This window comes from Dermacentor andersoni, chromosome 9 (genome assembly GCF_023375885.2).
Source record: "Dermacentor andersoni chromosome 9, qqDerAnde1_hic_scaffold, whole genome shotgun sequence".
NCBI lineage: Eukaryota > Metazoa > Arthropoda > Arachnida > Ixodida > Ixodidae > Dermacentor > Dermacentor andersoni.
Genome location: NC_092822.1, coordinates 104,220,391 through 104,247,760, shown reverse-complemented (window position 1 = coordinate 104,247,760; position 27,370 = coordinate 104,220,391). Strand labels below are relative to the sequence as shown.

Genomic DNA, 27,370 nt, shown 5'->3' with positions numbered 1-27,370 from the left:
TTTGGCACGTTTATTTAAAAGATGCTACAAACCTATGTTCAACTACAAAGTGCTTGCCACAAGAAAAGACAAGAAGTCAGTTCCTGTGATAGAAATAGTTATTAGTTTGAGAAAAGGTAAAATTTAGTAGGTACATTAACCACGTTTTCAAGTTTTCATCCTACTCATATTACAGTTGAAGGCAGCTTGCTTCTCAGCTTACTTGTGCCTAGAATTAAAGCACAACAAACAGATGAATGGCTTGCCAGGGCATGGTCCACAGAAAGTGGTCAGTTTTCTCACCTCTCACCCTAATGTTTGGGCTGCTGCTGGTACTGTTGGCCGCACAGCATCCAGTGCAGTGCTGCCGAGTGTCGTGTGCTAATGTGCCAGTTTTTTTTTTAGCGTGTGGGCGCTCCTCCCACGAGTTTCTTCAACGTTGTTCTGACAAGGGCTGAACAGTGAACGAGCCAGTTCTTGAAATTTTATAATTGGCATAGAGTTTCCTTCAAACATAGCACAAATGTTCCATGCATTTATGATGGCACTTCCAACAAGCAACTGAACAGTTACCTTTCTGTACCACTTGAGTCCTTATCTAAGGAAGTTGTGGTATGACGTCATTTGGTCACTATAGTCAACGCCTTTTTTGCTGCATTGTAACTGCGAACAGCCTGATGTTTCGTGATCGGGGCGCCGTCCCTTGTTTTCTTTGCCTGTCCACGAAGCTAAATACGTTGTCATCTGCTATAGCATGCAGCGTTGCAACCGATATGCCTTGGGGTAGAACTTCCTTTGTCAGGCCAAAATTGACAACGGGAAGGCATGTCCGGTTGTCGGCGAGGGTGATGACGGAGTGGGGCACAGCAATATTGCGCATCAAAAGGGAATCAGGAACAGGTGTGGTGACGTAATCACCATCTGGCACAGGAAAAGGTGAAAGCAAATCGACGAAAGTCAAGGATTTAGGCGGCAGGACGACGACGGCGGTCGTACTAAAGTTGTTCGGCAGTTCGGCACGAATATGCATGAGTAGAGGAAGTTCGAGGCAAAGGGTACTGGCAGAACAGTCGATCAAAGCTTGAATGCGCCGTAAGAAAGTAGAGTTCAAGGATTAGGTCATGGGGACAATTGATCAGCACTGTAAAAAGAACAGCAACGTGGTGGTTGGCGATACTGATAGGGGAAGTACACATTCCTGCAACGTCAACAGCGCTACCATCGGCCACGCGTACGGCTCAAATAGTAGGAGGCGTAGGAGGCTCCAGTATCTAATAACGCCGTCAAAGGGACACCGTCGACGTGAACATCTAGTAAGTTCTGGTTCGTTGGGAGCGTCAATGGAGGATTTCGACACGACGAATATAATGCAGCACTCCCCCCAGGAGCTGCATGGTCTAGTTTTTCGTCTGGGAGGGTCCATAATTGGTCGGCGACGAATAGTGGTGTGGCTGGTTCGACGAGGACCGACGGCGCTGAGGTGATGCTTAAGGTAGGAGGCATACGCTGAGGGGAGTAACGGCGTGGGTCGGCATATGGGCGAGGAGACGGGGAAAATGAGCTCAAATATGGCGACGTGCAGGGAGTGCGGCAGTGGCAGGCGACGTGGCCAATGCGGAGGGAATGGAAGCAAAAGGGCTTGTCGTCCGGAGTTCTCCACTGGGTAGGGTTGCGGGACCTGGGAGGAGAATACAGATCGCTGTGAGGCATAGCTGTCGGCACCTGTCGGGCATCAGGTTGGGAGACGGAGCAGGCAGCACGAAAACCGAGGTTGGCAAATTCTTGCCGCACAACTGCCTGAATGAGAGATCACTAGGGCTGGTTGGTCAATGGTGGGGTCAAGTGGGTGTGGATGGAACGGCCAGGACTTGTAGCCTCGATTTCACGGCGAACAATAGTGTGACGTGCTCACTTAAGGGTGGTGAAGCGGTAAGGTAGACGCAAGACGACCTCGCAGCCGTGTTAGGGAGCTGGGAGAACTGTGGAAAGACGCGGCGGCATACCTTGACAATGACGTCGATGGTGGACAAATTGTTGAAGACCAACAAGTTGAACGCGTCGTCCGCGATCCCTTTGAGTATGTTGCTGACTTTCCAATCTGAAACATTTTGCCATTGACTTTCCGGCAAAGAGCGAGCACTTCTTGTATGTATGAGACATACGATTCAGTAGAAGAGTGAACTTGGGTAGCAAGCTCTTTTTTAGCAGCCAGCTGCTGAACGGTGGGATTTGCAAAGAGGTCGCTGAGCTTCTCCTTGAAGCATCCCAGCTAGAGATCTCGTCCTCGTGTGTCTGGAACCAGACACGAGGAGTTCCACCCAAGTAGAATAGGACATTTGCTAGCATAATCGTAGGGTCCCAGCGGTTGTTTTGGCTAACACGCTCATACAGGTTGAGCCAGTTCTCAACGTCGACATCATCTTGGCCGGAGAATATGCCAGGATTGCAGAGGTTAATAACCGCAACGCAAGTTGTTGGCGGGGCCGCAGGAGTAGAAGCAGATGAGGTGTCACCAGGAGCCATGGCGGAAAGCAGGGTGGTGCGGCCGCTGCGGAGCTCCGTGGCGAGGACGGGGAACGGCACCCTCCACCAAAATGTTATGCAAACGAAGGATTAAGAACTGGAGACTATTTACAAAGGATAATGCGGTGCTGGCCAGTTCAGTCGGCAGCTCGCGAGCCAGAGAGCGTTCGTCGTCTTCGCCGGGGCGCTTGCGTGCATCGTCCACAAGAAACACGCAATATGCATGTATCAATATGTACCCACGTAATAAGCAACTCCAATTTAAATGTAGCCGTAATGAATCCCCTGCCGTCGCCATTCAACCTGATATATTGGCTGAGCACTTAGCCAAAGTTGCTTAATGCATTCCAAACGGTTAATGTGCAGTATTTACTTCATTTTTCAGAGGGTACAAGCATGACACTGACGAATGACTGTTTAAACCCTAGTCACTTGATGCATGCCAAGTGGTTAATGGGTAGTATTTACTTCATTTTTCAGAGGGTACAAGCATGACACTGACGAATGACTGTTTAAACCCTAGTCACTTGATGCATGCCAAGTGGTTAATGGGTAGTATTTACTTCATTTTTCGGCATGTGCAAGTGTGACATTGGCAAAATGTTGTGCTTGCAGATCATAGATAGCAAAATTGTGGCACACGGACCTTTCCCGTACTGCATTGCCACCGATAGTGACGTCAAAACACGGTAGCCATGACGTGTTTCCTGCTCCCATAGCTTCTAGCACTTCCACGTCATCGTCACGGATGGCGACATGGATGATGGCCCTTCCATGTCTGACGTGGCTAGTGTGTTGACCATCATCAGGGCATTTGCAGAGAAGTGGGGACTGATGGAGAAACTGGCTGGCGGACTTGCCGTGTTTTAGGATGCCGTCACCACTGCAAGGTCGCTACGGCGGCAAATGAAAGTGAAAAGTTTTTTGCTGCCTGCTCGCAAATAAAGCTTGTCTGCGTGTGTGTTGGAGTGAGAATTAACATTTTTTTTTTATCCGATAAGTCTACGGCCGCTCATCTGTGATTGTTGGCTAATAGTACATCGATTAGTGCATACCTGATCCACGTTACCCGCCAACTACATATTAACGAGGTTTTAATGTAACAGTGCCCGCAACAAATATCAATGTGCTGGACGCTTTTCTGGCTGCATGTTGAAACTTTGTCAAAAAAGTTACGGAGTGCATGCACACCCACTGGGTCTGCAAACATCACCCCTGTGAGCATCGTTTGCGTGGTGCTGCAAACCTCAACAGCACCAGCTAACGAGGAGGTGCAGCGGTTCCCTGCAACGCAGTGGCACATCACCTGCACCATGCCACAATTGAGAACTGTTGTGCAGCGGCATGCTTTTGCACCAAAGAATTGAGGGCTATGGGACAGCACACCATGACTGGTGCGCATGGCGCAGTAAACTGCATAAATCGTACACACCTTATTTAGTACATCAACCACCATGTCTGCAGAATGCCAAAGTGCCAAAGCCATTTCAGTCACAGCTGTGCGCATCACTGAGTGACACTCCACGATAAGGCTATCAAAGCAGTCTGCGCAGTGGGCTTCAGGGAAGATTCTTCAGCAGATATTGAGTGTGCAGCCAATGGCAAACAAACTAAATTAAAGTTTGTTCTTGTTCAGGCACCTTGACCCCTGTTTATCACTGATGGTAGCACAAAGGCAGATGTACTACAATGTTTAGACATCAATTACCATAGACGGTTACCATTTTGACAAGACGGAAAATATCTGATAGTGATGTTCAGGACTCAAAGCACAACAAGGTAAGGACAATGAACGTATATATGATGGCACCTGCACTGTTCTTTTGCGTAAGTCATCATGCCACAGGTTCTTAGTGTCAAGATGTAAAACTTACCAGACCCAGCTTCTCTTGTCAGTCAACAACATACACTATAGAATTAACGTCTAAAGTTATCACTAAAATGAGTGCTAAAGCTCCTTAATGCCTACATTAGGACCAGAATTCACAAGTGGCTGTAATATTAACGTGTAAGCGTTCAGAGGGTTCCTGAAGCGCTGTTGAGCACATGAACATAACTTCCAGCCGGGAAAATACACCTGCAATGGGTGACAATGCCACACTCTTAATGTCGCTCGTTACAAAGCAATACACAACACCCTTTCTCACAAAACCTTATAACACTAGTAAAATTGGTTGGCCAAGTTTCGATTTATCCTATTTGGAAGCAAGCACCTAAAGAGAACATCCTAGTCTTTCATCCATGATTAAATCACCAGTATTAAATGGACCCACCTTAAGGTTTATTTGGCAACAGCACGTGTATGCCCATGCTTGCATCGTTTATCGATTGTCCCGCTCTAGTAGAACGGACGACCACGCAGCCTGATCATGCACTTTGTTTGACGTAGTAGTTCTGCGGAAACCTGCCAAAACTGCGTGCTCCGACTTGCCTTTGCTTCGTGTGTTGTAGACAAATTCGAATTCGCCCTGCCATCTGCTAGCCGCCTGGTTAGCTCAGATGGTAGAGCGGCTGCCCCGGAAAGGCGGTGGTCCCGGGTTCGAGTCCCGGACCAGGACGAATTTTTCTTCAACTCTGAGGCTTTTCTCTAGAGGAACCCGCATGGGTTTCCTTTATATCAATTGCTACGAACGGGTGGATGTCTGGTTTTTCCCCTTTAGTAATGCACTTTGTAATGAAGTTTCTTTCTAGAAAATCACAAATACCGACCGCACACACAACCTCCGTCACATCTGCAAAGAGCACTCAAGCGTTATGCTGCGGAGAAAAGTTACCAGAGAATGGCTGTTGACAGCGCAGCGATATTACTATGGCTATAAAACGAACGCTGTTTCCCGTGCATGCAATGACGCCGCAAAGCACTCATTTAGCGACTCCATTCACTACCGCCCTTAGTCGGCGGACGGCAGACCTGAACCATGCGTCAGGAATGTGCGTTTACATTGCGAAATAAATGATGAATACTCTTTATTTTCTCTAAACAAGTCCGCGCACAAGCGGCACTTGGGTCATCTGCCATTTACACATTCTGCCGTGTAGCAGCACCGTAACTACAGTGCTCTAGAATATGTTTGCTTTACCACTGCTCCCTCTAAACCCAAGGGCTTCAAGGAGGCCAGTGGTGCCTAAATCGACCGCTGGGTAGACGTCTTCACATTCTAATAAAACATGCTCCGTAGTTTCCCTAGCTTTACCACAGCAAGCACATGTTTCTTCTTCCTTCTTATATCTCGCTTTATAGGTGCGTGTTCTAAGGCATCCCGATCTTGCTTCGAAAAGTAATGAACTTCCCTTTGAGTTGTCATAAATGGTTCCTTTCCTGATTTTGTTTTTTCCTCTTATGTAGTTACTCATGGCAGGTTTCTTTTCCATTGCCGCCACCCATGAGATTAATTCAGCCTCTCTGACTTTCCGCTTGACCTTCCTTGTTGCTGTGTTGTCCACCCTACTGGCCGCTTACTTGCTGGTAAGCTTCCTAGTTCTTTTCCTCCACTATGAATCAATGTTTTGCCTGTACAGATACCTGAACACTCTCCCAGCCGATTTACTGTCTTCCATATTCCTCAGCCGTTCTTCATACTCAATTTTACTGCGAGCTTCCCTCACTTCAAAACTAGTCCAGCCCATATCACCCTGCACAGCTTAATTTGTAGTCTTCCCGTGAGCGCCCAATGCAAGGCGACCCACTGACCTTGGGTTCCCGTCGAGTCCTGATTGTACCCCTGATTTATAGCAAACAACCGCATTTCCAAAAGTAAGTCCTGGAACCATTATACTTTTCCACATACCTCGGAGGACCTCGTGCCTATTGTATCCCCATAGCGCTCTGTGCTTCATTATGGCTGCATTTCTCTTCCCCTTTACGGTTATGGTTTTTTTTTCCTGTGTTTCCATACATCCATTGCCTTCGTTTATCCATATACCAAGGTATTTATATTCTGTTACCCGAGGTATTTCTTGGCCCTGTATCTCCACTGTCTGTTAACTGTTTTCATTGAATACCATAACACCTGATTTTCTAACACTAAATTTCAAACCTAAATTGTTGCCTTCCAGTCCACAGATATTAGCCAGACGTTGCAAATCACTTTGCTTGTTAGCTAGCAACACAATGTCGTCCGCATAAAATAAACCTGAGAGTTGCTGCTCTATTACTGTACCCGCCTGTTTGTATGAGAGATTAAACCCGATATTACTTCCTTCTAGCGCCCTCTCCATCCTCACCATGTACATCATAAACAGCAGCGGGGATAAAGGGCACCCCTGCCTCAGTCCCTTGTTGATATGAACTTTCTCCTCGCTCCTCATCCTTTCCCATTCAACGCAAACGGTATTTTCTAGGTAAATCTCTCTCAAAAGCTGCATACAATCGTTACCTAAGCCTTCCCCTTCCAGAATATCCCACAAAATGTTGCGGTCTACGTTATCGTAGGCTCCTGTAATGTCTAAAAAGGCCACATACAACGTTCTGCTTTCTGCTTTTGATATTTCAATACACCGAGTAAGAACAAACAAGTTATCATCCAAACGCCTACCTATTCTGAAGCCGTTCTGAAGCCATTCTGGGCTGTATGAAATGCGGCGCGCCGCGCCGTGGCTGCGCGCTGTGCATAGAATCATCGGAGTGAGTGAGTTAGAACTTTGTTTCGGTCCTGAGGGGAAATCAATCCGGCGGCTCCACCCAGGTCGGGGCCGGTAGACAGAGTCTTTCGGCGACGGCCCGGGCCCTCTGTCTAACAAGGCTCTGTCTTTTAAAACAGGTTCTACAAATAGGTGAAGCTGTACGGAGATATTGTAGGTGAATCAAGAGAATTAGATGCAGTAGTAGCCAAGAGCCGATAGCGCGGTGGTGCTGACGAGCGGCCCCGTTAATGCTTCGCAACGCTGATCGTGCTCTTTTGCAGGTACGGCTCCCATATTTCAACGTTTGTGCATAGTAGTATTATCGCCGCCCATAGGAAAGGCTGAGTAAAGGGAGAGGAGTAAACATTATATCGATCATCGGGGTTATCCAGCAGCCAACCCGAAGCTGTCGGCAAACGTGGCCGAGCGTACTCCAGCTTGAGCCATCTCGGAAGTGTTTTATTAGAGGGGCGGGGCAACAAGAAATTGGAATTTAAAAAAAAACGCTTCACTTAGAGACCGTTCTGTGTACCGCGAACTATATGCGAATGCGATAATGTTAAGTGTGGTATGCATGTCCCTGTTTTAATTGTTGTTCTGATGCATGCATTTTTTTTTCTTCAAAACGAAGGGTCAGTTGCCGCCGATGTATAAACGCTGATGAATGCAAGACAAGACAAAATAACTTTTATAAAATAAAGCACTCCTTTATTGCAGCGCTCCAACTATGCACAGTGTGAAACATATTCTTGAATTTCTCAAAGGAATGCCGTGTTTTCTTGTTTGCACAGTATATTAGTACTTGCCCATCTTAGCATGAAGCTTCTTTTTCCTGCGAGCTTCTCACGACTCATTGATTGCTTTAACATAAAAATGCAGCCTTGTTAAACCATAAAACTTGACAATGCTGGCTGTGAGCGCTTCTGAGTTCTAGCTGCACCCTACACCACATGAAATCTGAGATTTGCCCAGCACCATAACATCTACTGTGCTGTTACTGCACAGCTTTTCCTGACTAAAAAAAAGTTGTGAAAAGGTTTTCCAGCCTCCTCACAGTAAAAAAAAAAAAGCACACGGGACGGGTAGAGCAACCCTCCTTTGTCACAAATTGCAGTAAACACACTGTCCTGGCTTTCCTCATTTGGCGCCTGTAGAAGCAAGTTTTTCCATTCGACACAGTCACTGCGTGCAATGAACTTGCGCGTTACATAACCTGCCATGTAGTGTAATGTCGTGTAATGTAGTGTATTGTGTAGTGTATTGTAGAGCACTGCGTCCCGTTTCTACTAAGTGGCCGCAAATGTGCGCACTATATGCGGCGCCGGGCCCATCATCGCGTGAAAGCATCACCACGCACTCTGACTCCACGCGTTGATTTTCGCCCATTCTTAGGTTGCAGTACACAGTTCCACTGTAATCAAGTATGCGATGGCAGCTCCAGTATTCTGAAGGAACATCCAGCCTAGAAAAATCGTCCGGCACAGACGCTTCGTCAATTTCACAAGGGTCTTGGTCGTTCGCCAACACGCTACTCTCAGTGTCAATGTCCGGACACCTCGATTCCTTGTTAACGTCGGAATCATTACTTTGTGGTCTTTTCGCTTCATTAGGATATGTACTTGTGCTTTTCCCCTTTCTAGGTGGCCTCTGTAGCGGTGTTTTCTTTGACAGACAGCTCGCCGCGTTCGGCAGCAAAGTTGGCACCGCATCAGGTAAGAATTCCGGCTTTCCACGCGGGATGCGGACTTCTTTGCCTACAATTATGTATATAAAGTCCCTCACAATGCATGGTGGCTCAAAATGTAGCTCACACACAGAGCAGGTTTCGTCCAAAACCTTATCTTTTCGATGAAGGTAGCGTTCCCACTGCTTGCGTCGTTTCTCATCCTTTGGCACAGCGAAGAGCGACGGCTGATCGCCTTTCGTCCACTGGTATCCCGTTTTGCAACCGGGAGCAAAACAATGCCGTTGACGCCGACGATTCGGCATGACCGTAGTCTTAACGCCGCGAACTCAGAAAGAGGAAAAATGCACCGCACTAAAAGCAACAAAGAGCTGCAGGCAGCTTGGCGGGACTGCTAGCCGCGCGCGCGTGCGCGCCGAGCCTACAGGATGGATGGATGTTATGAGCGTCCTCTTTGGAACGGGGCGGTGGGTTGCGCCACCAAGCTCTTGCTTCTATACTGCCTAATATCTTACCTAGGTTAAACAATGAAAAAAGAAAAAAAAAGCTCTATGAACTACCACGCCCAAATTTTCTGATCCCCTATTGCGAACTGTGCTTTTGTACGTCTCCGTCTTTTGTCGTTTCCCTACTTTTTTACAGCCCACGCTACAACAGCGCCGCCGCTTACACCCGGGACCTGTCGACACTCGCCGCCTCACCCGCATCGCATGGACGAGTCTCGATCACTGATCTCAGAACACGGTCTGGCCTCCCATCGCTAGAATTTCGGCGTAGACTGCATCGCCTACAAACTTTGTTTAATATCGTTAATAAACAAACAAAAATGGATCCCGACATATACATCAATTTTAATAAAACAAGAGAAACCAGACGCAAGCACAGCAAAACGATTGAGATGCCACCGACTAAAACTACTGCTTATCGCTTCTCGTTTTTTCCTCGAACTATAGCAGAGTGGAATGCTCTACCGCAAGAAGTCGCTTGCATGCCCTCGGTTGAATCATTTGTGTCTGCCGTACAATCTTTGCAATGAAGCGTGTTCATTTTAGAATCACCATTTTCCTATCTATGTAAATTTTGTACATGCTGCATTTCCCGACGCAATAGTCTGTATATTTAAGCATTTCTTTATGGTTCCTTGTAACCCATGTTTTTGTTATTTTGACTTGCAGTGCCGACTTTGTATACACTCACTCCTGCCTGGACTGCCAAGAGGCAGTTGGCAGTATCTAATAAATAAATAAATAAATAAATAAAGAGAAATGCAGCCATAATGAAGCACAGAGCGCTATGGGTATGCAATAGGTACGAGGTCCTCCGAGGTATGTGCAAAGGGGTAATGGTTCCAGGACTTACTTTTGGAAATGCGGTTGTTTGCTTTAAATCAGGGGTACAATCAGGACTCGACGGGAACCAAAGGTCAGTGGGTCGCCTCGCACTGGGCGCTCACGGGAAGACTACAAATGAAGCTGTGCAGGGGGATATGGGCTGGACTAGTTTTGAAGTGAGGGAAGCTCGCAGTAAAATTGAGTATGAAGAACGGCTGAGGAATATGGAAGAAAGTGAATGGGCTGGGAGAGTGTTCAGGTATCTGTACAGGCAAAACATTGATTCACAGTGGAGGAAAAGAACTAGGAAGCTTACCAGCAAGTATGCGGCCTGTGGGGTGGGCAACACAGCAACAAGGAAGGTCAAGCGAAAAGTCAGAGAGGCTGAATTAATCTCATGGGTGGCGGCAATGGAAAAGAAACCTGCCATGAGTAACTACTTAAGAGGAAAAAACGAAATCAGGAAAGAAACCATTTATGATAACTCAAAGGGAAGCTCATTACTTTTCGAAGCGAGATCGGGATGCCTTAGAACACGCACCTATAAAGCGAGATATAAGAAGGAAGAAGCATGTGCTTGATGCGGTAAAGCTAGGGAAACGACGGAGCATATTTTATTAGAATGTGAAGACGTCTACCCAGCGGTCGATTTAGGCACCACTGGCCTCCTTGAAGCCCTTGGGTTCAGCGGGAGCAGTGGTAAAGCAAACAGGTCCGCAATAGACATTAGTAAGAGGCGATTGGAGGATTGGTGGAAGAAAAGTAGGGAAACGACAAAAGACGGAGACATACAAAAGCACAATTCGCAATAGGGGATCAGAAAGTTTGGACGCGGTAGTTCATAGTGTTTTTTTTTTTTTTTTCATTGGTTAACCTAGGTAGGATATTAGGCAGCGTAGTAGCAAGAGCTTGGTGGCGCAACCCACCGCCCCGTTCCAAAGGGGACGCTCATAACATCCATCCATCCATCCGATGCATGGTACGCGGCGCTGGCTTTGAGCATACGCAAGGACGCAGGCCTGCCGTGCACGCAACGCGTCTACCTTTCAGTGATGTTGTTGCAAGCAATGGTTTAGCTTATTAAACGCTAGTCGAACGTGACTACGGCTGACAGAATGCAATTTTAAGCCGTGGTGGTGCAGTGGTTAGGGCGCCCGATTGTTGTGCCCAAGGATGAGGGATGGCATCCCGGCCGCGGCGGCCGCTTTTCGATGGAGGCGAAAAACAAGGCGCCCGTTTGCTGTGCGATGTTAGTACACACCAAAGAACCCCAGGTGGTCGAAATTTCCAGTCTTTCATGCCTCCACTACGGCATCTCTCATAGCCTGAGTCACTTTGGCACGTGGAACCCCACAAACAAAACCATTAAAATCGAGTGGTTGCCTCTGCAATACATCTGCTGCGTAACACATCGGCGTATCTAAAGCGTTATTCGCGAATCCTTTCAGTTTCAGGAATTGAAAGGTCCGAATGAGTCCTGTGTGGTCAAGATAGTGCATGACGACAGTAGGAGACACAGACCAAAAGAATTAGGGTGGAAATATGTTTCGGGTCCCTGCGACTGCATTTTTTAAATAACGTTGTTTATTGCCTCAGGGCATAAAGGAATATGTACAAAGGAAATTAAAAGGGGTATTAAATCACAAAAAAGGTTGGCAGTTCTTTGGCCGGTGTCTTCCACTCCTAAAGTTTCAGTAATATGAAGCGTTAGCTTACTCCAAAAAATGTGAATGGGATTCAGAACAGGTAATACAAAGCATAGCAAAAATGTATTGCACATCGTAGTAATAGCAAAACACTGCACATCATACATTCAGGGTAATTCAAAATACAAGATATCACATTTACACATGTGTCTGTGTAATTTGAAAGAAAAGCATTAAACATTGAACACCCACTAAGAAATGGGGAGGCAAGGATATCACTTTTCACTAAATAAAAAATTAAGACGTTCGACCTTCAAGAAATATGCAACTTAGAGCACCCTCCTAAGTTTAGAACACCCTTCCTGCTGCCTCGACGACACATAGCAGGACGTGCAGCCAGGGGCGAAGCAGTGACGCTGCCTCGTGTTTTTTGCTCTGGAATTCATCAGTTCGGCGAAGTCCGGCACTAACATTAACATGCCAACAGCGAAACACACATTGCCATGAACGAGAGAACACTTTGGCAGCCGCGAAGAAACAGGAATGCTGTTGCGCCGGCCAGACACAGCGGGAAGCCATGGGGAAGCTGCACACGCGCGCAACCGCGTGACTACATCGCCAAGCTGACCGCAGCGCCACCGCGGCCTTTGCGGCAGCGCATGAACGACAGTATCTTTAAAACTGATGGTAGCGCTGAAAGGACGGACACAAGATGAAAAGACGACACGACGACGAGGAAGCTTTCCTCGTCGTCGTGTCGTCTTTTCATCTTGTGTCCGTCCTTTTAGCGCTACCATCAGTTTTAAAGAATGCATCACCAACTAGCCCAGCACCAAGACTGCGGCAACGCGGTGCTCCCCAGACGACCCCACACAAAATCGACTCCTGCAACGCACGGAAGTGACGTCACTAAATGTCAACGTCACATGCACGCGTATTTCCGTTTTTTCGAGGGCGCGTGGTTTGATTGTTTGTTCGCAGGTGACATTCAGTACGCATCCCGTCAGCCGCGCTTGCGGGTCGTGCTTTTCTGCTGCCGCTGGTGCTGGGCCCAAGGCCTGGTTCTGCTGCATTCTCGCAAGCCTTTGACATCATCCTTTTATATGCGCGAAAGCTGCTTTGCAGGGTTATCTTATATTTGCTAGCGTTATATATATATATATTCTAATAAGTATTTTGATGGTATTTTGATTGTGTTAGTCGCGTATTTGCAGATCTTGCTGTCCTTGTTCGCGACCTCTTGCTTTGTTCAACCCTAGCGCAGATTTCCCTGATTCAACGTATATATAGTGCTGACTAGAAGGTAGCCTCCTTTCGTTTGTGAAAAAGCTCAGATTTATTTTCTCGCAGTCTTTTTTTTTTCTTCTAGGTGTCATTTTAGATTGCACTGCTTGCAACATGACACGTGTTTTGGTTGCCGGTGACTCGATGGTGAAATACGCGGACCAGTATTTCCCATCGCGTCGTAGTTTGTCAGTCAGTGTTGCCGCGCATAGAGGAGTAAGGATTGAGCATTTGCTGTCAATGATTGCTGACAAGCTAGCTGGTTTTGATGTTGTCATTGTGCACGTTGGCACTAACAACACTGTTGACAGTGTCAGCGTGTGCATGGACAAGTATTGCCAGCTCGCTCAGGGGATCATTGAGAGAAATCCCATGGTGCATGTAGCTTTTTCTGCCATTCTTCCTCGGGGGCAGAATCAGTACAGCTCATGGGAAGCTCAGTCCTCATGGTTGCATGACCTGAATGGTAACTACAAAAGGATTAACAGTGCCCTGATGCAGTACTGCCACGAGTGCGGCTACACATTCCTGGGTGGTCTCGTGGACAACTGGCCCAGTTGCCTGAGCAGAGATGGTGTCCACCCGAGCCGCTTTGGTAACAAGGTGCTGGCAGACTTCCTGTACCAGGGGGCCTGCACCCTGTCCATCCATCTGGAGAGAAGCCGCATCCAGCAGTCCTACAAGGAGACCTAGGCACCTTCTTCATGGACCAGTTGGACTCGGCAGGACAGCATCCCTGCCATCTCCGAGGCTGACTTTCCCCCGCTTGGTTTGCATATTTTAATTTCTTCGCATGCAGCAAGTGGACCTTCCACAGCACCAGCTCCTGTCTGGAAAGCCAGCACTGCTCCCTTGCAGAGGCACGGCACCAACCAGCCTACCAGAACCCTTCAAGGTGCTGGATTTTCACTTGTTGGCGGTGTCCGTGTCCGTTGCAAGGGAAGCAAGGCTTGGTTCACCTGGGACAGCCTGCCTTCCCCCACTTTCCATGGCACAAGTGTACCAAGTAGGGGAAAAGCCGAGGGGAGGTCTGCTGAGCCAATGATCCCTGGTCGAGGTGCAAGCACCACTTCTGTCTGGAAAACTAGGAGAGCCACACAAAAGCATGAGAGTGCTCCTGTTGTGTGCTCACCTGTGGGGGAAGGAGAGGCCAGTGCTCAAGAAGCAGCTGTGCCAGAGGCTGTCTCCCACTGTGGCGACAGGGAGTGGAAAGTGGTAGTATCGAGAAGGAGGCGGAAGGCTGCAGCACTGCACAAGCAAGAATGGAGCTGTGACCTGGCTGCAGACAGGAAAGGCAAAGTTCTTGCTGTGACAGCTGCCAAGTTCTTGAAGTTCGCTTCACCTTTGAAAGCAGTTGTTAGCCAGAAACAGACATGCATTAACAGTATAAAGTCTGAGTCTGCTCCTTCTGCTGTCTCTGGTAGCAAGCTTGAAGGACAAGCCAGTGCCCCTCATTACGCCATTTGTGATAGTTTTGGCAAGGTGCAGCATGTGGCTAGCAGGCAGAATAAAGACTGCTTGGTAGTTGCTATGGCTGAGTGCAGACCTGTCATAAATGGTGTTCCAAATGAGGTCATTGTCTGCAAATGCTGTAGGTCAGAAACAATGCAAGATGGAGGGCAGATGACGAGCAATCCTGGCACAGAGGCTGGTGACCTTGACAAAGCTGCGTGCATTGCTCCCACGCGAAGTAGGTGTTGTGAGGCTGCTCTGACATCCAGCTGCAGGCCTGCCAGCTCTGATGCCCAGGCTGTTTGTGAAGGAGCTGGTGCTAACACAACCAGAGTTCCTAACACTGTCACTTTATTGCATGGTGGAGGCAGCAAAGTTTATTTAAATGCAACATTTGATAATTTTATTTCTTTCAGGCAAAGCTTTGATGAATGGTGCAGGGAGGGCAAGCACATAGTCACGATAAGTAGGTCTCATAGAAGTCCATTTGCAACAGAATCTAAAGAGTTTGAGTATATTAGGATTTGATATAGCTGTGTTCATGGTCGTGCTATAAAACCAAGAGGCACAGGAAAGCGACCCAAGCAAGCATACAATGGTACTGGTTGTGAAATGGCAGTTTCAGTAAGCCTGTGCAAATCACCTACTCTTCACTACAATATAACCAAGCTGCAAGCTAAGCATAATCACGCCACGAAGTATTATGACTTGTATCCTCAAAGCAGGCTTCTAAACGATGCAGAGAAGGTAGAATTCTTTGATTTTGCCAAATGTAATATTGACCCAAAGTATTTTAAAAGTTTGGTCGAACAGAAAACGGGCAAGAAATTAACTACAAAAGATGTTAACAATTACAAGCAAAGGTTTTCTATTCCTATTCGCAACGAGCAGGCTCACGGAGAAATGGTTTTGGAAAAAATAGACACCTTGTTAGCAAATAATCCAAACTGGGTCATTCACTATGAAAAGAATCAAAGTAATAACCTGCAATTTGTGTTACTTCAGACAACGTACATGCGTGAGATTTTGGAAAAGTACCCAGAGATTTTATTTATTGATGGAACATATAAAGTGAACATTGAAGGCTATATCTTGTACTCTATATTGGTTGAAGATGGTGGAGGTCGTGGGAGACCTGTGTGTTATGCCTTTTTGCAGAATGAAACGACTGAAATTGTGCAGGCTATGTTTGCCAAGTTTGCAGAGTTTAACCCGTTCATTGTATCTGCTTGCAGTGTAGTCATGATAGATAAAGACATGAACGAGCTACGCATTTTGACCAAGATTCTTCCTAATTCTGAAATTTTGTTGTGTACATGGCATGTGCTGCAATGCTTTCAGCAAAAAGTCAATGAGAAAGCTAGACTGCAGCGTGATCAGTGACTCCCTCTGTTAAAAAAATTGTTTATTCCTTCACTGTGCAGGACTACTTAGACAGGCTTGCTGAGCTCGAAGCTATGGCGTCTAAAGATTTTATTTCTTATTACATGCAGAACTGGCACTCCTGTAAAGAAATGTGGGTACATGCATATCGGCAGAAACATCCTACATTTGGTAATAACACGAATAATCGCATTGAGTGTCACAATCAAAAAATTAAAAGTTATCTCACTTCAAGCATGCATTTGGTTCAAGCAATAGAAGCATTAGTAAGTTATATTGAGAAGGATTTCTTATCTCTAAAATTTTCCAAGTTTAAGGAAATGAAGCTGAACTTAAATGTAAATGACGTCAGTGAGCCATTTCAACTAGACTTGGCCCGTAATTGCACTTCTGAGGCCACAAGTAAAGTACTTGAGCAGTGTGAACGGTTTAAAGTAGGTTATTTGGTTACTTCCACTGCTAATTCTTATGTAGTGGCTTCAGCAAGTTATGAGCACAGTGTTTCATTATGCCTGACGTGTTGCATGTGTGCTTTTTATAACCAGTACAGTTTGCCTTGTGCACACATTATAGAAGCTCGCCATTTCGCCCAGCAAGACCTTTTTGACAAAGCATGCATACCAGACAGGTGGTGTAAGGATCATTTCCTGAGTGACAGCTGCATGGTCTCAAGTGCCACACCAGTGGTGACAAGCAGCATTCAGCTGCTGCCATCTGTGAAGCTCGACACTGCTCAAGAAAAGTATTCTTACACCTACAAGAGGCTTTGTGAAATGTCCAAGACTGTGGCTAATGTATTATCTAATTGTGGTGAGAAGGAGCTAATGGAAAAACTTGCATCATGCGAGGCATTCTTCAGAAACTTAACCACCTTTCCTAGTAATCAAATTACAGTTAGCTTACAAGGTACACCAGCTCCATTACCCCAGTTGACTGCTACAAGCAGTTGCAGGCATTCGAATAGTACAAAACTTAATGTACTTTTGGTAAAAGCAAGAAGAGGACGGCCAAAGAAAGTCAAAGCTGTTAAGCGTAAGTTTTTGCCATCGCAAAAGCAAATGGTAAGCCTTGCAATGGTGACAGCAGACATGTTAAATGTCTGCAAACGCTACTCTCTTTCAGATGCCGATTTAAATGCTTTAGTACAGGGCACCTCAATATCAGACAGCGTGATTAACGTAGCACAATACTTGATTCATAAAAAGTTTCCTCACTGGGATGGCTTTCAAGATGTGCTACTTGCCCATCGTTTACTATTTACTAAAGTAGAAAGCCCTTTTATTCAAAGCTTGCATGTCCGAAATCCCGATCACTGGCATACGGTAACCAATGTTGACGCTGATGAAAACACAGTCTTTGTATATGACTCAATTGACCAAGGTACTCCTTCTGATGCCATCAGGCAAATCTGTCACATGCTAAAATTGCAGTCACCAACGCTGACCATTTGCACTAAAGGGGCACAAAACCAGTGCAACACGCTTGACTGTGGCTTGTTTGCAATTGCAAATATGTATTATTTAGCATCAGATTGGAGACCAGAAAATTTAAACCTTAGTCAGAGTATGCTGCGCAGACATTTGCTGAAATGCATACAAAAAGGCAACATGGAAGATTTTCCACTCACAAGCTCCCCCACTACTCGTGTGCGGCCAAAAGATTGTATTTATGAGTTGCATTGTGTATGCAGGCAACCGCTGTATGGCAGAAAAGTACTGGACATTTCTTGTGCATACTGTTCAAAAACCTTTCACAGGGAATGCCTTCGCCTTTTACCAGATAATATGGATAAAAAAATAATTGTGTGCTCTAACTCATGTTTGGCTAGTGCCAAGGAAACATCCACACTTGTAGTACGTAGCATTTTTCTCGTTGTACAGCTTTAGCCAAACCTGACTATAACAAACCAGCATAAAGTGAATTATCCTGTATATTGCACACACAAAACTTCCTGACTGATACTCCTGCAAAACACTCACTTGTAACAGAGGCCTTTTTTTTCGTACTTTTTTTTAAATACTGCCTAAATGTTAGAATACTCGGAAACATACCAGCAGTGTACTTCAAGCAAGCTCCTATCGAGTCTCTATTTTGAGTGACTGGCAAGCTGTTTAAGGCTAAAGATTGCTGTCTACTATGCATGGTTTTGTTTACAAAAATGCAGGTAACTCTGACTTAATTTTTCCACTGAGGACAACAAATTCATGTAGGACAAACACAATACAAAAGTTTGTTTCCTTTCGTTATAGGTGCATTTGGATTTGAAGAATTACCTGATATAATGAACCTATTTTTAGTGCATAGGCCACTTATTATCGGGTTTCAGTGTATCTACAAGCTACCAGTAAACACTGACACAAACCGGTGATGTGAAACTTTTATTGTTCCAGAGCCCCGTTAGCAATATGCCTGTATACTTCGATGCTGCTAAGAGGTTTATTTAATTATCAATGCATTAACTTAGATCCATTAGCAGCTGTGCAACTGCTTTATGGTTACCTGCGGCATCGGGATTGCTTAGGCCCAACCACAAGGAACAAGTTTACAACATATTTTTGGCCGGCTATTTGATTTGACGTGAGCACAATTCAGCATCTAGAGCATCAACCCCAGCATCTCATCATTCTTGACGATGGCAGCTGGCGTCAACAATCCGTCAGGAACGTGTTTCTTGTGGTTGAAACTTTAATGTGGGCAGGTTCACTTTGTATTATTCAATTTGAAAACCTGATCAATCTGCTTCTAAGTAGTAGCAAGTATTTTGGATATTCAACTGTGTTACAAAATTTGCTTGCCATCGGTCTGGTACTGCTTTAGCAACCGAAATCTGTACTGACATTGCCCCATTACCTTCCCGTTGCCGCAAGTCTCTCGGCGGAGCCTGACCGCTACAGAGCGCGTTCTCGGGTGGCGGATAGAGAAAACTCTTGTCATGAAGCTGCGCTAAGCAGCTACATGCAAGACAGGCACTTGTGCCCGCGGACCAACAGGCTAAGAAAATCCTCAACAGCAGCACTCGGGTTGTCACAGTGACATGTTCATCTCGGAGTGCAAGTTGCAGATTCTTTTTAATCCTTTGTACTTCACCTGCGTTTTTTCCCTCTTGTACAGGTCCACTGATGTACCAGCTGCATGCATTAACACTACCATCAAGTCATCAGGAGCGTCTGTACCTCTATCTAAATATTACACTATTGTCTAAGGTGGAAAATGAGACTTGTATATTTTGCTGTAATGGTTCTGCCAATAAAAGATTGATTATACATATTTCTTTTCTTGCAAAGCTGGCATTGTGTATGTAACAGGCCAGTGCAGCATATAAGCTATAACTTTTTTTTGCAGATGCATAACACTCACCTGCTATGAAACCAACTTGCACTGCATAGTTAATATGAAACACAGAAGATGATTGTGCACCATCTTGAGTGCCTTCACATTCTTATTTAGTAATATTTTGCATCAGCTATGCAGCACAACTTGGCTTCCATGTTGAAGAACAAACTAGCCTACACACGTTTCCTTTTGCACTAACTACGTTAAGTATGTGCCAATTAATTCCTAGGCGAGTCTTTTTAAATACTCCTCCTTGATCAGGTGCTTGTCACTGTCAAAATTGAGGCAAGGTATAGCTTTGTCTACAATTTTTATTGGTTATGAACACAAATGAACAGAGACAGCATTTAAAAAATTCATGCTAAAGGGCAGCACTCTATAACAACCCAACACTCAAGTCCAGATTACACTGTTTTGCAATAAACTTGAAAAACACAACACACATTTACTGTTCGGTTGTCTTTCACTGTTGCATGGGTGATCAAGTATTGGGCCCCTGTACCTAAAGAATTGTAACACAATTCAGTCATCCAAATTACATTTTTGCGTGCACTATGCATACATTTTTTTTTCTAGAACACTTTCTGGGTATCCCATAGACATTTCGCTGCAAGACATGTGCATATTACATGGATGTTCAGTGAACGTCTAGAAAAGGGCATTTTGAATGTTACCTGAAAACAGCCTCAATATTAATTCAAAGTTATTCTTAGTTTGTTTGACTGAAAGAATACAGCACATTTTTATGGTGTACGACAGTGTAGCCCATCTAAATGTTACTTTAATGTAGCAGAGAAATCTGCGCTGATTAAAAGAGCTGTATAAAGGGAACCTGCTTCACTACATGAAATGGGTATGAAAAGGTGACATATCTGAGGGATAAAAATAATTTCAAGTTCACAATTGGTATAACTTGGTGTAGAGCACTCACCTAAATAAACCTTCCCATTCTGTGTTCACATACTGACTTCCACTACACTATAACACTGTTGAGCATGCAACAATTTTCAATTAAATAAGTAGCAAAGTGAAAGCTCATTTGTATTAAACATCTAGAGGAAAAGCTACAAAAAAATGTGGTGTGGAGAAAACACGTAAACATGCACAACTCAAGCATTTCGTGATTAAGCGACTAGAAATTTATGGCTTTTTATTATTTCACTGCAGGCTAAGCTAACCAATAAAAACTAAGACTTACACAGCATGCTTTGCCACATTGAAATTCATATCACCCTGTTGTTTGGATACTTCAGGTCACGTGTAGCTGTTCTAGGTACTCTAAGGCTTCCACCATAAAGTGAACCCGTATGGCTTAAAGTGCCTTTTCTCTGCACCAAGACAGAAATGTAAATAATCATGTGAAAGTTACTACACACTTCTTTCCTCGGCATTTCAGAGTTGGTAGAGCACACTTAACATACACGTAGCGCAAAAATTTATTCGTTGACTGCCCCACTAAACATCCTACCATGCTGCGGTGAAACTATGCACTTGACCCACCCCCTTTCCCCCGTGCCTAACCCCATAGGTCATGTGCAGAGTGTCACAGAATTCTGTTTCGAGGATTCTTTGCATGCGCTAATGTTTCTCCAGCCATTGAGCATAAGTAAATTAAAAAAAACTAGACTAAAACATAGCACTGCTAACTGTCTAAGTATGCAATAGGTTGTGATGATTGTGACATTTCTATGCAAGTGTAATCTTGCACATACTCATTTATCTAAGTGACCTTCCTATAACTTGTACCTCCCACAAACTTGTGATTTCATGCACACAGTGACACAATCGTACACAATCAACCCACCTCCAAAGTGGGTGAAGTACATCCATAAGGCTATAAAGGAGTGTGTGACTGATGGTGGGATTGAATCCTTCTTCTAGCAAATGGCCCAATGTTCTAACCATCATCATCATCATCAGCCTGGTTACGCCCACTGCAGGGCAAAGGCTTCTCCCATACTCCCCAACAACCCCGGTCATGTACTAATTGTGGCCATGTCGTCCCTGCAAACTTCTTAATCTCATCCGCCCACCTAACTTTCTGCCGCCCCCTGCTACGCTTCCCTTCCCTTGGAATCCATTCCATAGCCCTTAGTGACCATCGGTTATCTTCCCTCCTCATTACGTGTCCTGCCCATGCCCATTTCTTTTTCTTGATTTCAACTAAGATGTCATTAACTCGCGTTTGTTCCCTCACCCAATCTGCTCATTTCTTATCCCTTAACGTTACACCCATCATTCTTCTTTCCATAGCTCGTTGCGTCGTTCTCAATTTGAGTAGAACCCTTTTCGTAAGCCTCCAGATTTCTGCCCCGTAGGTGAGTACCGGTAAGACACAGCTATTATACACTTTTCTCTTGATGGATAATGGCAACCTGCTGTTCATGATCTGAGAATGCCTGCCAAACGCACCTTAGCCCATTCTTATTCTTCTGATTATTTCCGTCTCATGATCCGGATCCGCCGTCACTACCTGCCCTAAGTAGATGTATTCCCTTACCACTTCCAGTGCCTTGCTACCTATTGTAAATTGCTGTTCTCTTCCGAGACAAACATTATTTTAGTTTTCTGCAGATTAATTTTTAGACCTACTCTTCTGCTTTGCCTCTCCAGGTCAGTGAGCATGCATTGCAATTGGTCCCCTGAGTTACTAAGCAAGGCAATATCATCAGCGAATCGCAAGTTACTGAGGTATTCCCCATTAACCTTTATCCCCAATTCTTCCCAATCCAGATCTCTGAATACCTCCTGTAAACACGCTGTGAATAGCATTGGAGAGATCGTATCTCCCTGCCTGACGCCTTTCTTTATTGGGATTTTGTTGCTTTCTTTATGGAGGACTACGGTGGCTGTGGAGCCGCTATAGATATCTTTCAGTATTTTCACATACGGCTCGTCTACACCCTGATTCCGTAATGCCTCCATGACTGCTGAGGTTTCGACAGAATCAAACGCTTTCTCGTAATCAATGAAAGCTCTATATAAGGGTTGGTCATATTCCGCACATTCCTCTATCACCTGATTGATAGTGTGAATATGGTCTATTGTTGAGTAGCCTTTACGGAATCCTGCCTAGTCCTTTGGTTGACAGAAGTCTAAGGTGTTTCTGATTCTATTTGCGATTACCTTAGTAAATAGTTTGTAGGCAACTGACAGTAAGCTGATCGGTCTATAATTTTTCAAGTCTTTGGCGTCCCCTTTCTTATGGATTAGGATTATGTTAGCATTCTTACAAGATTCCGGTACGCTCGAGGTGATGAGGCATTGCGTATACAGAGTGGCCAGTTTCTCTAGAACAATCTGCCCACCATCCTTCAACAAATCTGCTGTTACCTGATCCTCCCCAGCTGCCTTCCCCCTTTGCATATCTGCCAAGGCTTTCTTTACTTCTTCCGGCGTTACCTGTGGGATTTCGAATTCCTGTAGACTATTTTCTCTTCCATTATCGTCGTAGGTGCCACTGGTACTGTATAAATCTCTATAGAACCCGTCAGCCACTTGTACTATCTCATGCATATTAGTGATGATATTGCCGGCTTTGTCTCTTAACGCATACATCTGATTCTTGCCAATTCCTAGTTTCTTCTTCACTGCTTTTAGGCTTCCTCCGTTCCTGAGAGCATGTTCAATTCTATCCATATTTTACTTCCTGTGTTCTAACCGTTAACACATCCTTGCACATACACTTCTCTTGTGCCAAAGTCACTCTTTGAAACATCTGGTGCGTGCAAAACATGCCAGTTTCTCGCATTCTTCCCTCTTGACAGCTGGTACTTTGAGATGATGTGTTAGACTGCACTGCCTTTGGGATCAGGCTACATTTTCTGCTAGATCCTTCAAAGCGGTTGAAGTTCACCTACAATGATATCACATTCAAAGTAATAAACTAACATTGTCCCAGTAAAATCCGATTAGTGGGTCCTTGCAGCTGTTTATATTATGCATTAATGTGTCATGCTCTTAATGTGTCAAGCACCTAGAACTGACACCACTATGTTTTTTAAGCCCAACCTTTCACCTGTCTGCCAATCATGCATGTCGGCATTATGAGCAGAGAAGAAATCATGCTCACTCGACTGGCACACCCAGCTTAGCCGGCTCAAGCTTAGTGGAGCAAGGTCTTGTTAATTCATCAATGTATTAAAAACTCCTTCATCAAAATGTGTTCACACTAAATCAGGTGTCACACCTGAAGTGGTCTGCGCTGGACGCATGAAAGAAGACTAAGGAATGGGCTAGGGGAGAAGTGAGAAGGAAGTTGGAATAAATGGCGGACGACACCCGTCTCACTTAGATTATGTCATTTCTGTTGCCGTTCTAGTTAGGAACGCTACATTTTGGCGCAGCCGACAGTTTTCGAAGACCAGCCATGCGGGTGATGTTTTTCGTCGACCAGGCGTCAAAGGAGTCTGTTGTGTTCACCCGATACCAAGTGCACGGTGAGCCAGCGACGGACCGTCCTCTTGAAGTTAGTTCTACCGCGCTGATCAACGTGGTGCTGCAACAAGCTGCAATCAGCCGCCAAGCCCTCGTGCAAACAGGATCGGTGACAGTGAATCTACAACTGCGGACACTGAGAGAACTCGTTCTGGAACCCATACGACGTGGCACCCTCAAAAAGGAAACGCCTGCCGGGAAGGTGAGCCTAGACTTGAGTGTTATGGAACTGCAAAGGAACATTATACAACAGATCGAAATAATGAGAACTTTCCTCCAAGCGCTTAGTCGAGAGCAGTCAGCACGAAGCATTGTTGAACCAGATGGTTTTGAAGGAAACTTGCAAAATGCTCACTACTGGCTGTGGTTTTTCGAGTACGCCTGTGACAAGAATATGTGGCACTCCAACGATACAAAGATTTTGAATATGGGCCGCTATTTGGGCGGTATAGCCAGAAGATGGTATGACGTGCAACTCATTGATCATGGAACAACATGTTGGGAACAGTGGAAAAGCAGCTTTTTAGGGGCTTTCGAAGGCAATGCAGTAGAAAGCTGGGATGCGGCACTACGGTTCAGTTATACAAGTGGCTCTCTGCTTGAGTACTGTCTTGAGAAAGGGTCGCCTATTATATTCTGCAGAACCGAAGCTGTCGTCTCCTGCTGTTGTAGCTTTGATAACGCAAGGGTTCTGTATCGAGATCCGTAGTCATGTGCAGCTCAAAGGTCCAAGAACGTTTGATGACCTTCTGAACTTTCTACAGACCTCAGTGCCAAGAATTAAATCGAGAAGACAGCCAGATGGTAGAACAGAGCAACTTGATTCTCGTGAGCTGAGTGAGCATCTAGAGTCGTTGCCGTCAAGTGAATGTGAACACAGCTTCATAAACAAATCTCTGGGAAGCGTAAATCATGACTGTGAGGATGGTGAAGAACCAATTACCGCAGTTCACGGCAACCTACTTCCACATAATCTGTCTACCGTGCATCACAAGCCCCAGAAAAAGAGCTTCAGTGAGACAGTGTATTTGGTGTCGTCAAGCTTATTGTACACCCCCATTAAGGTAGATGGCATTGAAGTGAAGGGTCTCATTGACAGTGGAGCTTCGGTATCTATTATCAACAAGACTCGAGTGGATGCCAGTCGTCTGCACGCTGGTAGAACGTTGCGTGTCCAAGCCTACGATGGGTCAGTGACCATGCATAGCGAATGGGTAACCCTGGCTATTGAATTTCGAGGAAATGCTATTACCAGTGACGTATTCGCAATTCCCAATGTCACCTATGATTTTCTTTTGTCCCGTCCAGACATGAAAAAACTTAAGATGAACCTCTATTGGGATGACGAGGTAATGGCCGAAGACATGATAAGAACAGAAGATTCTGGTGAAGAACCTAGTGTATCAAGGCTAATTTTTCACCAGGAAGACATCAAGACTAAGTACCCAGAGCTTATATGCATGGGAAGCTACCTTCCAGCAATGAAATCCCATGTCGTTCCTTTCGAGCTCGCAGATAAAACAGAGGTTCGTAGAACGCCCTATAATATGTCCAGAGATAAAAAGGTGTGGCTGAAGAAGGAGTTGCAAGAAATGTTAGACGCAGGTATCATCCGGCCTTCTGTATCCCCATTTGCTTCTCCTATAACTATTGCACCTAAAGAAGACGGGACATTCCGCCTCTGCACAGACTACCGAGCCCTCAATCGTCAAACAGAATTGATACCTTATCCAATGCCGAGAATCGACGACATCATTGACGAAACCGGTGGTTGCCATTGTTTTTCACGAATAGATCTCTGCAAGGGCTTTTGGCAGATTCCACTAAGTGAAGAAACGAAGAAGTACACCGCGTTCATAACCCCATTTGACTTGTTTGAGTACAACCGCCTACCGTTTGGTTGGAAAAACTCCCCTGCGTGGTTTCAGAAGATTATGACGGACATTCTGAAACCTTACCTGGGCACATTTTGCAATGTGTACATCGACGACATCATCATCTACTCAAAGACAAAGGACGAACACCGTAGTCATCTTTCAAAAGTTCTTCATACCCTCAGTCTTGCCCAACTCAAAGTCAACTTCAAGAAAAGTGCGTTCTTTCAAGATACCGTAGTATTTCTTGGCAAGGTGTTTGATGGACAGACTAAAAGCACCAAGCAAGAATCGGTAGAGAGAATCTCCAAGCTGGTAAAGCCTTATGATGTGCACTCCCTGCACGTTTTTCTTGGCCTTGCAGGACACTTTCGGGCGTTTATCAAAGACTACGCACTGAGAACAAGGTGCCTCACACGTTTAACTCAGAAAGACGTGCCTTTTCATTGGGACGAGAAGTGCGAAGCTGTCTATCGTGAGCTTGTAAAACTAATATCGTCGGACCCCATCTTGCGAATACTGGATTTTTCTTTGCCTTTCCTGCTGAACACGAACGCATCACATTATGCTACCGGTGCAGTTCTATACCAGAAGCCATCCAAACAAGCTGATCAAACCAAACACTACGTCGTGGGGTACTACAGCTATACCCTGAAACCCGCCGAAATCAATTACTGTACCACAGAAAAGGAAGCTCTGGCCGTCTTAAAAGCTGTGCAGTACTTTCGTACTTACCTGGAAGGTGCCAAATTCATACTTTTCACGGACCATCAAGCACTGACTCAACTTCTGAGCATGGCCCAGCCAAGAGGCCTAATTGCTAGATGGGTGAACTATCTGCAACAATTTGATTTCGTAATTTCGCACCGTCCTGGCCCACTCCTCACTGACGCTGATGCACTATCAAGATTACTTGTACAGGAATCAAGCAATAATCCAGAGACAATCAATCATATTAAGCTATGGGAAGGTACAGAAGAGCTCCAGTTTATCAATGGAAGGTATCACGTACCACCAACTATGATTCCAAGGATTCTTCATCTATACCACGACACCCCTGAATCGGGTGGACATGATGGCTTCGGGCGCACTTATAAGAAATTGCTCATGAGATTCACATGGCCGGGCATGAAAAACGACATCAGCCATTACATCCGCACATGCCACCTCTGCCAGGTGAACAAAGCTAAATTCAAGCAATCGACAGACGTTATGACAAACCCTGAATATTCAAGCGTCCTGTTCGAAGTAATTCATTTGGACTTTGCGGAGCTCAAAAAGAAGGGGGAAGGAGTCAAGCGAACGCAAGCTTTCTTGCTCTCCATAGATGAGTGCACAAGACGATTGCGGCTAAAGCTGGCAAAGAAGACGCAAACAGCGTAATAAACCTCCTCAAAGCTGAATGTTTTAAACACACAAAGACGCTCGTCTGCGACAACGGGCCGGCTTTCCGGAGTGCCAAATTATTAAAGTGGGCACAGGAGCACAGCATAATGATAAAGTATTCTTCTCCATACCACCCGGCAGCAAACGGCCTAGCGGAACGTGCCATACGAGACATCAAACAGTATCTGAAGATGTATTCAGACTTTGCCGGTGGCTGGAAGTGCTGTCTCGAGGCCGCTGTGAAACATCATAACAGATCATACACCATGGGTTTAGGCTGCAGCCCTCATTTTGTAACTTCGGGTACAGTGCCCATACTTCCTGCAGATCGTGAGCTAGGTCTCCTTGAGAACCTCGAACTTGCGGAAGTAAGGAAAACTGTCAAAGAACAGGAGGTCTACAAGCGCCGCATGAGGCGAAACTTTGATAAAAGGC

The 27,370-nt window shown here is 45.4% G+C and overlaps 1 protein-coding gene and 1 non-coding gene across 2 annotated transcripts; both read left to right on the top strand.

The window, feature by feature from the left end:
* Window positions 1–4,986: 4,986 nt before the first annotated feature.
* TRNAS-GGA (transfer RNA serine (anticodon GGA)) lies at window positions 4,987–5,061 on the top strand. The gene has a single exon. It is a non-coding gene; the product is annotated as a tRNA-Ser (tRNA).
* Window positions 5,062–12,781: 7,720 nt separating this feature from the next.
* On the top strand, window positions 12,782–19,168 carry LOC140213118 (uncharacterized). Its single transcript, XM_072284270.1, has 2 exons — window positions 12,782–13,839; window positions 19,017–19,168. Exon 1 carries the CDS (start codon window positions 13,185–13,187, stop codon window positions 13,761–13,763), a length of 579 nt encoding a protein of 192 aa, XP_072140371.1. The 5' UTR covers window positions 12,782–13,184; the 3' UTR covers window positions 13,764–13,839; window positions 19,017–19,168.
* Window positions 19,169–27,370: the final 8,202 nt, after the last annotated feature.